Here is a 16,062-nt window from a genome sequence, read left to right as displayed (position 1 = left end):
TCAGATAGGAGGGAAAGAGGTGTTACCATTCAGGGCCATTTAGGGAAAGGATGTGCTCTGTCTGATCAAGAGTGGGTCCAGTCCTTCAGTTTAGAGCTCAGCATTGCCTTAAAGCGAAAAGTTCAATGCTGAGGCTGTTGGACAGAGAGGAAAATCCCAAACCCCTGCCCAGCACAGCAGTGAAGGGCTGTTATATTTCCTGCCTTAGCACAGTTATCACTCAGATCCACCCTCCCTTTTGGCAAGGAGCCCTTCCCCAACCCCAGAGCTCTGACCCTGAGGTTGTCATGGCACTGGGCAGGCAGCAAGGGCCACAATGGGCCTTTGGCTTGGGGATCTTTGGGTTTGGAGGTAAAAAAATCAGCTGATAGCTGAGGTTTTGTGCCTGCTGGGTGGGGGGTGGTTCTCCTTGGTTTGTATTCTTTTCTGGGTTTGTACACAGAGTGCATAAGGGGTGGATTCAGTACATCAGTGGCACTCAGAGGTCGTGTCCTACAGAGATTCTCCAGTGTCAGCATGCAGCAAAACCTAACACAACAAAACCAGGTCTGCCTGGAGGGCTTCTGTTATGGAATATTTACTGTTGTGCTGATAAAACAAAGCTGTTAGCTCCAGAGGAAATCATTTTACAGGAGAGAATAGAGTGAAATTTCATTAAGTGATTGACCAAAAATAAACCATGAAGTAGGAGTGAAGGAGAGTTCCCAATATTCATGGTGCCTACAGTACAAACAGGGACAGGATCTTGCATAATGCATGACTCTGCATTCTTCTGTACTGAACATAAACTGGAACATGAGGATTTAATGCACAGAAATCTGGAGTTTCAGCAGGAATTATTGGAGTAGGTGAAAGCCCTCAATATTTAACAGTTTCTATTCTATTCATGTCCCTGGATTTGAAACAAGTTATTTTCTTGTATTTATGTTAGCTATAAAGAGGTTATGTTAAATATTGAAACAGGTTATCTAGAAAGGCAGGGAATATTTTCTCACTCCAGGATTCTGAAGAATGAATTCAGCTGTTGACCTGTCTGAAGCAGTTTAGCAGCTCCTGCCTTGGCACATGGAGCTGGAGCAGCTGAGCTGGCACAGGGACAGAAGAGCTTGTAAGGACAAGTCTGAAGGCTTGCAACTGTGGAAAGTATTCTAGCTTAAGACCCTGTATTCATGTCTTGGTTTGAAAAGCCAGGTGTCTGTTAAGGAAGGCAGGAGCGTCCCTTGAAATGGAAAATGTAACCCCCTTCCCTCACAATTGCTGTAATTTTGAAATTAAGGAGCTCTCAGGCAAAGATATAGGATCAGGAATAAAAGTTCTTTATTAGGGAAGAAAATAAAAAATAAAATAAACAATGCAGTAACACAAACTACCAGAGTGAGATCATGCCCTGCCCCCTGTGTGTCAGGGGGTGTCCCAGCCCCATCCCATGGGGGCTCAGCCCTCCTGCAGTGCCAGCTGTGGCTCTGCTGCAGCAGGGATCCTGCACAAGGGGGGAGTTTTCCTCTGCAGCTCCAGGGCTGCTGCAGATGGGCCTGGGCTCCCTCTGGCCATGCAGGGCAGCAGAAAGCTGCTCCTCTGGCAGTGCAGGGGGCAAAGGCTGCTGTGCTGTGCCAGGCTCAGATTGGATCCAGGCAGGAATGCTTGGCTCCTCCCCTGGGCGGGGCATCTCCCCGTGGGATGGTGGGATTGGATCAGCCCTGCAGGGACACTCAGTGGCCGTGGACAGCAGATAATTAATAATTAATGGCCCATGAACAGCAGAAATCTCCTGGAGGGAGGATTAGGTGTGGGAGAGATAAAGAAAACTGCCCCAAATGAACAGCAGAGAACTGCCCCAGCTCTGACAGATAGGAATAGAACACACACTCCCATTTCCAACCTAAGACAATTCCGGATGACCCTGTCGAGAAAACAGGAGATATATTGATGGCATACAGGGAAAAAAGGGAATCACTGAGGTTAGACTTTCCCCTGAAGACCATGACAATCAATGTCTTATTGCTGATTTGACTTCTTTGTTGCATTTCATGTCATCAAAAAGTGTGATTGCAAATTGCTTTTTTTTTCTCTTCTCCATCTTTATGTTTGTTTGCTCCCAATATTATTTAAAATATTCCCCAGGATTCTCTTAGCTGATTGCAGATCTGTTTCAGGCAGTGTCTGCACACTGGCTCCCCCAGCCAGGACCACATAAGGATTTGTTATGGTCTGCCTTTGATGTTTCCTTTCCTCTGGAGGTGGGGAGTGCTGGTGGTGTAGGGCTCATTATCAGCTTCTCCTGGGAAAGACAAAGGAAATCCAGCCATTGGCATAACATCCAGTCTTGAAAGACATTGCAGTGTTGGGATTTCTGCTGCTTTGTATCAGTAACAGCTCTTTAGGGATTTGCCAATTTCAGATGTGAAGATTGGACACCATGTCCAGACTCCACTTTGCAGCTGGGCTTTTGTCAGGCAGCAGAACAGCTACACCACCAAAAGGTGTAAATTCTCGATTTCTGGATTTAGGGTGCAGGAGTTGAGATGGGCTCTTCAAAAGAGGCTTAACAAAGCAACAAAAATCTTAAAAAGTGTGGAATATATTTTTGAAGAATTGTTCCCTGAAGGTCACCCTGGTGTCTTTGGTTTAATTGTAACAAAAACTGTGTGATTTTCTGTACTTATGCAACACATTCATGGCATCCTCAACAGCTGTCTGAGAAGATGCCATCTGTGGTAAATAGGACAATTCCAGGACATTTTTGTTTCTGTTGGCAGCTGATGTCATTGCAAGGTGTTACTCTGTCCAGGACAGAGAATTTTCACTCTGCTGTCCCTGTCACCTCCTGGCTCCATCACCTTTGCTTTGGAGTCTTGCTCTGGCCAAGAGGGGTTTCCACGCAGGAGGGAACACACCTGCCCTGTGACCATCCCACCCTTGGTGCCACTGGATTCCTGGGTGGCTTTTGAGCAGGATTCCCTCAGGAATGGCCCTGCTTGGAGATGGCAGGGTCTGACACCCCGGGACAGGGCAGGGTGACCAAACCCAAACCATTTTGTTGTGCTCACACAGCTGCTTAGAGCCTCTGCTCTGGAAATGCAGTTATTGATTCCTGCTCCTCCCTCCCTCCCTCCATTAGCACTACATTTACAGGGCATTAGAAAGGATTATAATTCTATATCTGTGCTGGTAGAGTGATTGTAATTCATATATTAATCACCTATGCTACAGAGTTCTATTATAAAAGGCATAATCCACAATCTAATGTCAGTCTACTTTGAAAGAAAATGCTTATTTTTGTGTTTTCCTACCCTTCTTGCATGAGCTATGCTCCATTAATAACTCAGCAGTAATGAAATGTATTTCAACAAACACAATTCACAAACAGAATTGTGCAGCTGATTTTTTATGTTAAAAACCCCAAAATCAAAACCCTCAGGGCATTACAAATACAAAGGGGGAATATGCACACTGCAAAAATCTATATATGACAGTGACAGACATTGCAGAAACAGTGCAGAGGTTAATAGGGAATGAAACCATTGGGAAATTTAGCTAGAACTATACTGGAAATACGAAAGTGTTATATTTTTATATGTTATATATCATACTCTGCATTTGAATATTATCAAATTACAGAGTTTGAAGTTCATATTTGATCCTTCCACCAGCAAATAGCAGCTTTCAGAGGTGTGTGAAGGAGGAGACTGCAGCCTTTACTCCTGGATGATTTTTTAGGATAACTAACAAATCTTATCTTTGTGAGATGGCTGGAAATTTCCTGCTAAATTAATTCCACCTTTTCCAATTTGACAGATGTTCAAAACACCTTGGAATGTTATTATGGGGTTAAGAGAAAACAAAACATGTCTCATAAGAATAATTTTGGCATTTTAAAAATCTGTTTCCATATTATTTTACTTCAGAGAGAGACTACTTTGTCTCATAGAGTTTTAAAGTTACTTTTGGTGCTTAAACTTGTGAGCCCTTAATTTGAATATGCAATTGAAAGGAAAAGGAACCCAGTTTCCAGCCATTTTGGGGTACTCTGGGGATGGAAGGAAAAGTTTTTTATAAATAAGGAGATTGAGTCTGTGGGGTGTGCCTCTGACAAAGGTGGCACTGAACTTGGAGCTATTAAATGAAATAAGAGACCATTTGGGAATAAGCCTTCATTTTCTGCCCCACAATCTAGAACAATTGGAGGAATTTTCCATTGCACTGCTATAATTGACATACACAGAGTGTGCTCCCTGCACATCAATAAACACAACTTCTCAAGGAGCTGAGAACTCCACACTGGCCAAAATAACCTCTTAAAAGATTTGGTGAGAGAGTAAAACAGGCCTTTCAGGGCATAAACAACATCTGTGCTGCAGAGCTGGGCTGGTGTGTGCAGGACAGCAGCTCTGCTGGGCACAGCCTCCAAGGGAGGGAGAAATCAACAGCAGGAGCATCCTCAAATTATAGAGGACATCTGAGAATTGTATTTATTATGGGAAATGTCTGTGGTTCTGCGTGTGGGATCTGGTTTTCCTGGTTCTTTGCACACCGGAGAGTTCCAGGTTAAAAAGGGCAGAGGCCACTAAAGTTTTTCATGGAATATTTTGTTTCCAGGCTGTTTGTGTGGGTTCCCAGCCCAGGCTTGTATTGCACCACACAAAATGAGGAGCTCTGTTCCATGTTTTGTTCCATCCTTTGAACCACCACTGAATATATTCCCCATTGCCTTCTGCTCTCTCACTGAGCCCTATCACTGATTTTAGCAACAGCTGCATTTTTAAGTGTTTAAAGCTGCTGCTGCTGACTGCCTAAAAGCTTCTGAAAATTGTATTTCCTTCCTTAAATTTGTGTTTCCTAGGGAAGTTTCTCTTTTCCCTTTCTAGTGTGAGAAGTGCTTGTTTTTAATTGTCTGTAGAACAAATAGTTTGCTTTCAGGAGTGAAGGGTTGTGCACTGTAAGCACAGAGACTTTTTGTCTACTTCAAGTACAGCCTCAGTACTATCAGCTGTTATTTAGGGATGTATTTTGTCCTTCTTTCATGTGGAGAGCTCTTCACAAATTACACTGGAATTTCATAGAAATGGCTGTTGAATTAGTATCTGAAGAGGAGGCAGGAGATGCCTTTTGAAGTGGTGCTCAGATGCAGTGTAATTACATAGGTGCCTTAGCTCCAGTTTGCCAAGCTCCACCAGCATGTAGCATGTTCCCCCAGTCCTGCTTTGGTTCAGGGTTTAATATTGTTGGCCAATGAATCTCATGTGAATCTTTTTTTTAGCAATATTTATTCAGCTGCTCTGTTATTAAGAGCAAATGTGTAGTAGTGGTTATTAAAATTCATCTTTCTTGCTTTTCTGCTAATTGCATAGTACTAATGATGTACATCTCTGCATAATATAAAAATATCATATTGCTTCCATGGTTTGGTTTCATAAATTATTCTGCATTATGCATCATTTAATGTTATTCCTGCTTTCCTCAGAATTATTGTAATTTCCTTATATTCAATTTACAGCTGTGGAACAACTATTTTCATTTGGCTGTGGCTTTTATTACCCAAGATTCACTACAGCTAGAAAACTTTTCCCATGCAAAATACAACAAAATCCAGAACAAGTAAGTAAAATATATCCTTTAGCTTATATCTTAAATTTTCTGGTAAAATGATAAAAAAGATAATGATAAAAATATCTTTCATATTCCTTTCCTCCCAGATATGGAGATATGAGACGTTTAATTGGCTTTGCTATCCGTGACATGTGGTACAAACTTGGTGAGTAGCAAACTGAGCTTCACTGCAACTGAATCTGTCACAAAATGTTTGTTCCATTGAAAAATATCTGACGTGAAGTGCTTTTGTAAATATTTCTGCTATTTGAACTTAAAATATGTTTTCACTCCTGTGATTAAGCCAACATGAGATACAGTTGGACCACTGCCAGCATTGTATTTAAAAGAGAACTCAAAACCTTCTCTCAGATTTCAAGCATGACTGAAATCAGACTTCAGAACGTTATTTTGCAGGACTAAGACTGGATGAATTTTCCCTGAGAGGGTTACTGCTCAACCTGAACCTATGATTCTGCAAATTAGGAGACTCAGATTTGGAATGTGCTTGGATTAAAATTCCAAAAATGTTTTTACATTGGTCATCCAGCCAGGTTCTGCTGCTCGTTCTTTGAGAGTTTCTCATTAACTCCTTTGGGATCATTTCTAATTAACTGAACTTAGGTAGAATATTCATTTTATCTGGCAAAATTTTGGTGTGGCATTCGCACTGACAGTTCACATGGCACACACCTGGGAGGAACATCAGACTCAGGCACTCCTTAGTGTGGAACAAGTCTCAGCTGTGTTTTTGAGAAGGTTTTTGTCTCCTCACAAGGTTCAGGCAGCACTGACACTCTCACAGCTCCTGGGTTTGCTGCTCTGCTCCATTTACCAGGGCAGAGTTTGAGCCACACTTGGGGCCTGGCTGAGCCCTGCATATTTGGGTGTTTGTTACAGCTGATGTAACCCAGATAATTCAGTGTGGGCTTAGCAGCTGAGTTCTGGGGATGGTGTTTCTGTTAGTGCTGCTGATTTTGGTGCATTGGTTGGTGATTCATTGTTGCAATGTCTAATTTAATTCTAGAAGTCAGTCATGGTTTTCTCTTTCATGGAAAGGTTACTCCACATTACTGCGCCCTGATGATAGAATTTGGGAGGTTCTTAGGGTAATTTATTACTTTCTACTCTAAACATTTATAAGGATATGTTAAAAACTTTTATAATTGAGTTCTTCACTGAAAATATCAACTCCTCTGGCATTCCTGCTAATTCCTGGCACTGCATTCTGGCACCTTAGAAGGAGACAGTGTCCATTCACATGCCCCCAGCTTTTGAGAAGAAATGAAGTGACTGAGTTGTAAGGCTTGACCAACACAGATGGATTCAGCACTACTTTAAATGATTGCAGCTCCTAGATGTCTTCCTAAAAATATGCAGTTTGCTCTTCAAATATTTAATTTTTGGTTTTGTTTCAGGCCAGAATAAAATCTGCTTTATCCCGGGGATGGTTGGGCCCATCTTGGAAATGACTCTTATTCCAGAAGTCGAGCTGCGAAAAGCCACGATCCCAATTTTCTTTGACATGATGCTGTGTGAATATCAGAGAACAGGAGAATTCAAAAAGGTAATTACAAATGCTCTGTGTGAAAATGCATTTAAATGTCATGGGCTCAGTGTTTCTGGTACATGTTTGTCAAGTGAGCTTTTCTGTTTATACAAAGTGAAATCCCAGATATTAAGAACCAAAGAAACAGCAAGTGCAGGATCTCCAGAGTGACTTAGCTTGACTTAGGCAAAACTTGTTGCATTGACAGCAAGAAATAGATGGAATAGCAAAGAGATCCAGGGAGATTTCAGGATCTTAATCCAAATTTTCAGGGTTTTACTGGAAAAGGTTCTGAGCAGCAAGACTTGCATTGAATTCAGGCTTTCATTAAGTAGGAGATAGAATTAAATGACCTCTAGGGATCCTCTATAATCTAAATATTTCCTTATACCCCCTCCTTGTGACATAGATATTGGTAAGCCAAAACTTCCAGATTTTAATATCTGACAGGAGTAGCAATGAATAGTTAATTATATGTTATCAGATTTATCAGGAAACTGTACCATTTAAAATGTTTATTGTGAGAAAAAAAAAATCACTGTGGAGAACTGAAATTCCTGGAGTGTTTTTGGCAGTCACTTTGAAAAGGAAAAAGGATTTTTAAGTCACTTCCCTGAAATATTTTTGATTGATGGAATAGAACTGGGGATGGTGGGGCAGGGCACTAGGGATTGTAATCTAAATTTCCTGCCACTGCTTGCTGTGTCTGCCTGGGCAGTGGAATATCCATCCTTGTCTGACATCTCCATTCTCCTCAAGCTCTTTGGGCATGCAATCACCTTGTTCTATGTTTGCACACTGCCTCCCACAGTAAATTATAAACTGGATATTCAGCTCTGCAGTTACACAAATAATTAATTCAGAGCAATCTGTGTAAGGGAAAATGACAAACAAAAAGGCATCATTTTAGACACATGTAAATATAAATATCTCATATACACAGCTATGTTTAATACTTTAAATCGTTTGGGGCATTTCTGTGTCAATGAAGTGTGGAACAAATGAGCAGATGGAATTTCCATTTTGGTCTGTATTCCACGGTGCAAAGCTTTTGGTTCAAGGCCAAGATTAAAAGCCACTTTGTTTCTGTGCATCTGTTCCCTCTGTGTCCTGATAGTCCTATATTTGCCTTCTTAAAAATGTTTTCCTGCTCGTGGCTTATGCCTCATCTCCTGGGAGGGACACAGAGATCTGTGCAGCCCAGGAATCCTGAAAAGCCATCCCTCATCTGCCTGATGAACAGCAGCAGCAGCCTGGGAGCCTGGCAGAGAGAGGCCAGGCCCTCCAGTGCCCACTGAATCACTTCTCCTGCCACGAAAAGAAGTTTCAGGTGGTATTTTACAGTGCCAAGGAACAAGGACATTTGGTTTATTGCAGCTTAAGGAAAAGAGAGAGTTTTCATCAGATGGTGGAAAAACTATTTCATAATTGAGCAGCTGAGTCTCATTGGGCTCTAATGTTCTGCTTTAGGAATTGTGATCGTTTGCTCATCAAGAATCATGGGGTTTATCCTCTCCTTTGCTATGGATGAGGTAATTAAGATAAAAAACTTGTCTCTGTAAGTTTAGCCATTCTGGTAATTTTTTTTTAATAAGCATTTTAAAGGAAAAGGCACATTAAGGTCTATGTTTTAAAATTGTTACCACCTTGATTTAAAGGAGCAAATAAGTAATAATAATGGATAGTTACTGGGTGCACAGACACATAAACTCCAGGTTTTAGTCGTGGGCAATTTTAATTTGCAAATTGACATTTAGTAGTATAAAGGATGGTTTTTTTAAAGCTTTAGTATAAAATTTTGAGAATGACAACATGTTATTTCAAGAGTGCCTGGGGCACTCATGAGCCCAGAATGACATTCACTTAAAACATAATTTTGTGGAACTTTAAAAATAAATAATTTATTTCTAATCTAATCTTCTCTAATGAGAGAAGAGGGATAAAAAGCACAAACAGAAAGATCTTTATGAGCTGAGCCTGTACCAGCACAGGACCCAGAGCTTGCCTGGTACCTCCAACATGATTTAATAACTTTTCCCAAAAATCCTGTCTGTGTTAACATCCCTGGTGCTGTGCTGGGACAGGGCTCTGTTCTGGGGGCACAGGGGGTGTGCTGGGGCTGGGGTCTGTGTCCTGCTCTATGCACACAACATGCAGGCAGGAAGGATATAAAGTCATTTAAATTTATCCAGCAAGAATTTTATTTTATTTTATTTAGCTGTTTCTAGGAAATCATCTAATTCCAGAGAAAAGAAAATTCCATCTGTGGTTATCTCAAGAATGAATTGCTCTACAAATGCATTTAATGGCTTGGAATCTGTATGTAGGTGTAGGACAGAGTAAGACATTTTCTTGCAATCCTTTCTTCTTCTTTGCACATGTATTTTCCATTCAGCCAGAGCAGTGTTACATAAGATCGTAATTTTAACTCTAATTGAAGATGTAGAGAGGGAGCCATTAATATCTCCTAATTTTAGCTATGGAGGCTCTGCCTATCATGAGCTCAGAGAGCTGGGAATCTTGGAAAGCCAATTTATTCATCTCTCAGTGTCTGTGGATAGACTCAGTCCTCTAAATGTATTCCTTTCTCCTTCAAATAAAAAGAGAAGCTCATTGCTTATGTGAGACAAGCTCATTGCTCATGTGTTAAAAAAGTCCCACTCTCCAAATGCTGATAACCCACCCTTCCTTTCCTTGAAAGATCAGGTTGTGCATTTGATTGAGACTTCCCAAAGGAAGGCACATCATCAAGAGACCCTGTCCTTCTTCTTCTAACTGTGATCTGAGCCAGGAGATAGAAAATGCTTGCTTTAAGAAACAAATAAACAAACAAACAAGGAAAATTAGCTCTTTGCAGAGTAAATGAAAATATCGTTTAGATAAACATGGATTTGAGTTACATTGAGGATTTAACTTGGCTTAGGAAAGATTAATTCATCTGTGTTTATATTTTTGCTCAAATAAATCATTCTGTTTGTGTTTAGCATTTGCAGTTTAGTATCTCTCGTGGGTTCTGCCAACTGCTGGAGCCATCTGGGGAAGTTTTGTGTGTTTGCTTTCCTTCCTGGCTGCTGTGGGGCCGTGTCAGAAATCAGTGCTGGCTGCTGCCGTGTGCTTGGGTTTCCAGGCTCACTGTTAGAGGACAAACATTGACTCCAGGGCAGTGTCCTGCTGTTCTGAGCTCCCACAGGGGACTGAGGGGGTGACTGAGGTGTCCTCAGCACAGGAGATTCCTGTCCTGTCCTCTGGCACAGGACATTCAGCTGTAAACAGCTATACTTCTGTCTCTCAGCTCTGAAAATCTTGTCATGATTAAGGTTTCAGAAGGATGTGAGATCAGCAGCAGGGCTGAGTTTGTGCAGCCTGATGCTTCAGAGAGATCCATGGACATGTTCTCCAAGGGGAGATTCCCTGGGTCTATTAGAGAAGCAGGAGGGTTTTAAAGCTAAATTGGTGCCAGTGACAATTAGGCACACTCTGTTTAAGTGAGAGGAGAAAAACACTTTCCAGAGCTTAATGTTGGCACAGAAACTTTAAAACGTTATAATCCTGCCAACTTTTTCATTTGGTCCAAGTAACTGATGTTTTCACTTCTTGCAGGTTGTTGAGGAAACTGCAGGAAAGATGCTTAGGAAGAGATTTTTTGTTCAGATCCAGAAATGCGAAATTATTGCCTCTTTGAGAAGTAATCAATTCTCTACCTGCTGAATAAGTACTAGGAAGGATTTAAGAGCTGGATTTAGCTGCTGCTTGACCTGCACTATATTCACAGATTTGTCTTACTGCAGTAAGCCCACAGAAAATGGCTGGATTGGATGTTTTTGCTCAATATTTCCTTGTCCTGAAACTGCCATGCACCTGTGTTACCCACATTAAATACTAATACACATCCTGCTTGTGCATAAAAATGAACTCAGAGCCCTTTAAACTTCTATTTCAACCAGGATGAGACAGAGCATTTTATTTTTTTTTTCTGTTAAGCTATTTTTTCAATGATAGCTCTTTATTCTCCAATATTAGTATAGAATGTACTGTTCAACAAGCAGTCTTTCATTTTTATTCTAATTACAGAGAAAAAATTAATATTAGAGCAGCAAAACCTGCAAGTAACAAAGTGGTGGAGATGGCTCCTTCCTCCCTACCCCTTTCCAGAGCAGAGGGTACCCACACTGCCACTGCTCTGGGCCCACGTTTTGCTCTTGCTGTGAGTACTGGAGAAGTTTGGCTGCTCCAGATGCTGTTTCAAAGATCCTTGAAAGAAGCAGAAACCACTTCAGTTTCTGCCTCATGAGCAGTTTTGCAGGACCAGGGTGGCCAATAGATCTGGGTTGGACACTGGAGGAAAGAAGGGAAAGTTTGGCCTTTGTTCTTGAAAAATGATGAATCATTTTTCTGGGTGGAGAGTTTGAATCATGACCTACTTGAAGGAAGTACAGCTAGTAACATATTTTCCTTTAGAATGTCATGTTCTTTAAAACTGAAGAAATTCTAAAAACACTTCTGAAGAGATCCATGACCTGCCTGGTGCTCTAAGAGGAGGGATTGTTTTCCTCTGTGTAACCCTGGCTTGGCTTCTTCAGCTCAGAGCTGAATGTTTTGATGAGGATATATTGAAATAAGGTAAAATATTTTGCATTGCAGTTATCTGAAAGAACCATATCTGAAATACTACAATAATTCTCTGTACCATGAGAGGCTTCCAGTTCTCTGATGGGATGATCTGGATCCCAGCCTGCCGAAGCTCTCAATTACACAGAAACACTCCAGGGAGAAACAGAATTATTCATGTACTGACAATTGTGTGAAATTTTGTATCAAAGAAGAACGTGAAAACTTGCTGCATTAGCGCAGTAATGAATTCTGTCATTTTTACAGTAGTTTTAATAATTAGATCTATGCAAAGCAACTGAGCTTTATTTCAATGTAGGTCTCCACTAATGCTCTCGGTGTGCCTCTTGATGTGTTAATGACTTGTCAAGAACTCTGAGGTAGATCTTTCCTACCTTCTGAGCAGGATGCAGCTGTTTGCACGAGGGCAAAGATTGTCTGTAACTGCAACAGACTGAGCTTGGTGCTCAGTGCAGGGGAAACTTGTGAAAATCTGTGTCCAGGCTTTCAGCCGTGCCAAAAGCCCAGACCAGAATATGCCCAAGCATTTCACCTTTGGGAATATGAGACATAATCATACAAAGGTACATTTTTGATGCCATCTTGAAGTGTATTGACCTCCGGATAGCTGCTCAGTGTTTTGGTTTTTCTTTCTTAGTTTGAAAATGAAATCATTTTGAAGTTGGACCATGAGGTGGAAGGAGGACGAGGGGATGAACACTACATGCAGTTGTTTGAGTCCATGTAAGTAGTACATGAGAATAAATAGAACAAATGCCTTCAGGATGTGTTTCTGTTTTATTGTTCCCAGCTCTCAGGTTGGTAACCTAACCTAAAATAGAATCTTAGCAACTTTTTCCATGAAGGGACTGGAAATACCATAATGCTTCACTACACCTGGTTTGCATTGCAGTTTTTCTCACTGAAATTATTTTCCTGGCTGTTTTTCATCGTTTTGTGCTTCAGCTAAATTATGAAGAAGTTATACCTAGCCTGCATTTTTACATGTCTAGGTTGGCATCCAAGAGATTATTCAGACAGGTCTGAATTTAAATGAGGCTTTGTGATGTTGTGTGCATGTTTTACTTCCTCAAAGCCTGCTACCCTGTATGGGTTGTATTTCTGGGTAGGGGTAGCAATCTTTGCAAAGTCACATCTCTCATCAGATGAACCAAGAAAGCTTTGGGTACACACACAGGGGACATAAAGAATCATTTATTCTGTTTATTTTTCCAGCAGCTTTTATCAAATTTGAATGTTGCTCTCTAATTTCCTTCAGGATTCCCCTTAGGGTAAACAACCCCAGTATTTCAGTTTATCATATGTTTTCTGGACCTTCCTACAATGCTCCATCTAGTTTGAAATACTACATTGCCTTACAGCTGGAGAGAGTGTTCAAACTGAGACTTTATCTATGCAAAAAGCAAACCTTCCTTCAGATCTTGTGTATGTGACCCTTTGAAGTTCACCCTTTCTGAGCTGTGGAACATTATTTGCTTACCTTGTTTGCTCTTTGCTCTTTATTCCAGAGCTTTTCTTGGAAAGTGGCACTATCCAGTTAAACCCCCTCTTTCAGCAGTGCCATCAAACACAGCACAGAGCTTTTGATCTCCTGCCTTTGCAAGGCCCCTTTCTTGCTCTGACATATCTGCCTTTCCCCTTGCTACTGTCCCAGTTTCCAGAAGGCCTCAAGTTCAAAGTTTCCACATTTCTAAAGATGACAATTCATCTTATCTCCACATTTTGTTGAATGACTCCTGTAGATGGAGTGTTGGAGCAGAGGCTGGTGACCTACCTGTAGTAGCACCTGTTCTCTCAGGTGGTTTGGTTTAATTCTCCTCCATTTACACCTTTCAAAGCAGGGGTTTCAAGCCTCTGTTCCAACTGGAGTGACCCCCACTTAAATTTGCCTCCAAATATATTCATTTGGTCATTTTTTCATCAGCTGATCTCCTGTAGCTGTCTGCACCCTTGCACAGTTCCAGGTGTCACCTGAAGGCAGATATTAACAGCACTCAGTGACTGCTATGCTACTCCTCACCTCTGCAACCAACATCTGCCCATGCTGCTGGTTGCTGGGAACTTCCCCATGCCCGTAAATAATATTATTATTTATTATAATAACAAACTAAACCGGTTCAGCAGAAGTTTAATTAAGCCCTGCCTTGCATTTGTCCCTAGACCTAAATGTGGGTGAGGTCCATGAGGGGTTGTGACCTGTCCTGGCCAGAGCCCAGGGGAAGCTGGGGTGGTGTGGGACAGATGAGAGGTGGTTCTCCAAGGCAGAGTAGACAAGGCTGCTCTGCCTGGGGAAATGCAGGAGAATCAATGCACAAGTTGTGCCAAGCCACTTGTCCTCAGGCTCAGAAAATGACTTCTGGCGTGTTTTAGTTCCCAATACAGGCACAACAGGAAATGGCACTTGGCAGATTTCCAGTTCCCCATCATTGCAGGGGCCCATGCTATGCAGTTGTTTTTCTCGAGCTTTATTGCAAATATTTTTTTTATTTAGAATTTTCTATTTTTTTCAAGCTCTGTTTAAAAATTCAAAGGTTTCTTCTTCCCTCCTGGGGGTAAAAAAATCTTCTGAAGTTTTGTGATCCTTTTTATTGGGATTATTGTATAAAGCTGAGCAATACAACTTTTTGAACCTTCCCTCAAGAGACAGGCATTCTTCACTCCTGGTCCTTTTGTAGTTCTTTATGTGGACTCTGGTTCACCTTTCTTTAGTGACTGGAGTTATGTACTTCGTGCTGGGTGAGACCCAGCAATAGCTTGTGCTTTATGTCAATGTTGTTCAGCTTGTACTGGGAAGAAATGTGATGTCTTGGTGCCTTGTGTTCATTGTGCAGTCAGGGAATGTTCACAGCTCTGCCTTGTTTGCTGTTACTCCCAGGGAACCTGTGGCAGAAATCCATAATAGTCACTTGAATGGTGGCTGTACCTTCCTTCATTAGTGACTCACACTGTTTCTGATACTTGTGGATATAAAACACCATTTTTTCTGTGTAATATTCCGGTCTCCTCTGTGTTTCTGAGGCTTTCTTACTTTCTTTCCCTCCTGCGTTTCTGAGGCTTTCTTACTTTCTTTCCCCAAAATATCTTTTAATGTGCTCCAACCTTTCTGTCAGTTGTCAGCTCTTAGCCCCTTTAGTGTTTCCATTCCACTTGCAGTGTATTTTATAAGCCATGTGTCAGTTATTGATTTAAATATTTCAGTTTCAGACCAGTCAGACAAGAGCAATTGGAGTATTCTGGTTTTATCTGCTGGCCCCTGTCCCTCCTATCTTACACAACATAAATATTCTTTCAGACATCCATGTACACATTCCCTCTGTGTCAGGACAGTGACTCCACTGGAGCTGCACAATCCAAGGAATAACTTTAGATGCTGCTTTTACTTTGCTTGAGTTGGAACTTTATTCCTGGGTATTCTGCAGAGGTTCCATTCTAGGCCAGAGCTTTGAGGATTTCTTTGCAATTGAAGTCAATATGAATATGCATTTTTCTGAAAAAGGTTGAAATAATTATGAGGAGTAAAAAAAAATTGGTTCACTATTAATTAAAATAGTATTCTTAGTAATTAGAGTTTAAAAAATATTGTGTCTAAAGATTACTAACCTTTTATTTTACCTGGGTAAAAAACAAATTTATTTTTTTTTTACCTGGTCTGGAAAACAATGATGTAGAGCTGAATTAATAATTGAGCACTAAGAGGTCAGAACCTTCCCAGCTACCAACACAAAGCAGGACTGCCTTGGAAAAAGTTAACTGCATCTCTGTCTGACCCATTGCTTATATCTATAATTATATATGTGAAAACACATGTATGTGTATATCAATATATATATATATATTATAGATAAAAAATGCAGTTTGTCAGAGAGGATCCCAATGGAAAACCAGAATGTTAAGTGGAGGAAACAAAAGAAAAGCAATAAAATAAATAATTTCTCTTAAGCAAAGAAAGAAAATACTTCTTAACAAGACGTAGGTAATCACTTAATGATGTTTAAACAGTTAAATGTTAAAAACAAAACTCTGACAGTAAAGTGAAAACTCTACTCCTAAATCACTTTAGCACTTTATAGAGGCAGTATATGCTAATGTTTGTTAATGTAAATTGAAACTGATGATGCCAAAATATAAAATTCCCTTTCTTGTATTTTTATCAGAAGAGATCAAGCTGCTCTTTTCAATCTGCAGAAAGTTGATTGGTTTTGCTTATTTCTCAAAGTAAAATTACTCTGGTGATGTCTTTTTTGAGCTAAAATTGTAATTTTTGTTTATTTGAACTTTTACTCGCATGTACCCCTTAC

The 16,062-nt window shown here is 40.7% G+C and overlaps 1 protein-coding gene across 1 annotated transcript in view; it reads left to right on the top strand.

The window, feature by feature from the left end:
- The window catches only part of DOCK2 (dedicator of cytokinesis 2), a 159,538-nt gene that overhangs the window by 116,814 nt on the left and 26,662 nt on the right, over positions 1–16,062 (top strand). Inside the window, exons 31-34 of the mRNA XM_063168555.1 lie at positions 5,495–5,595; positions 5,694–5,752; positions 7,005–7,153; positions 12,402–12,487. Of these exons, the coding sequence (XP_063024625.1) occupies positions 5,495–5,595; positions 5,694–5,752; positions 7,005–7,153; positions 12,402–12,487 (395 nt within the window). The remainder of the gene's footprint in view (positions 1–5,494; positions 5,596–5,693; positions 5,753–7,004; positions 7,154–12,401; positions 12,488–16,062) is intronic.

The sequence above is a fragment of the Melospiza melodia genome, chromosome 14, assembly GCF_035770615.1.
Source record: "Melospiza melodia melodia isolate bMelMel2 chromosome 14, bMelMel2.pri, whole genome shotgun sequence".
Lineage (NCBI taxonomy): Eukaryota > Metazoa > Chordata > Aves > Passeriformes > Passerellidae > Melospiza > Melospiza melodia.
This window is presented reverse-complemented; position numbering and strand designations above follow the sequence as displayed.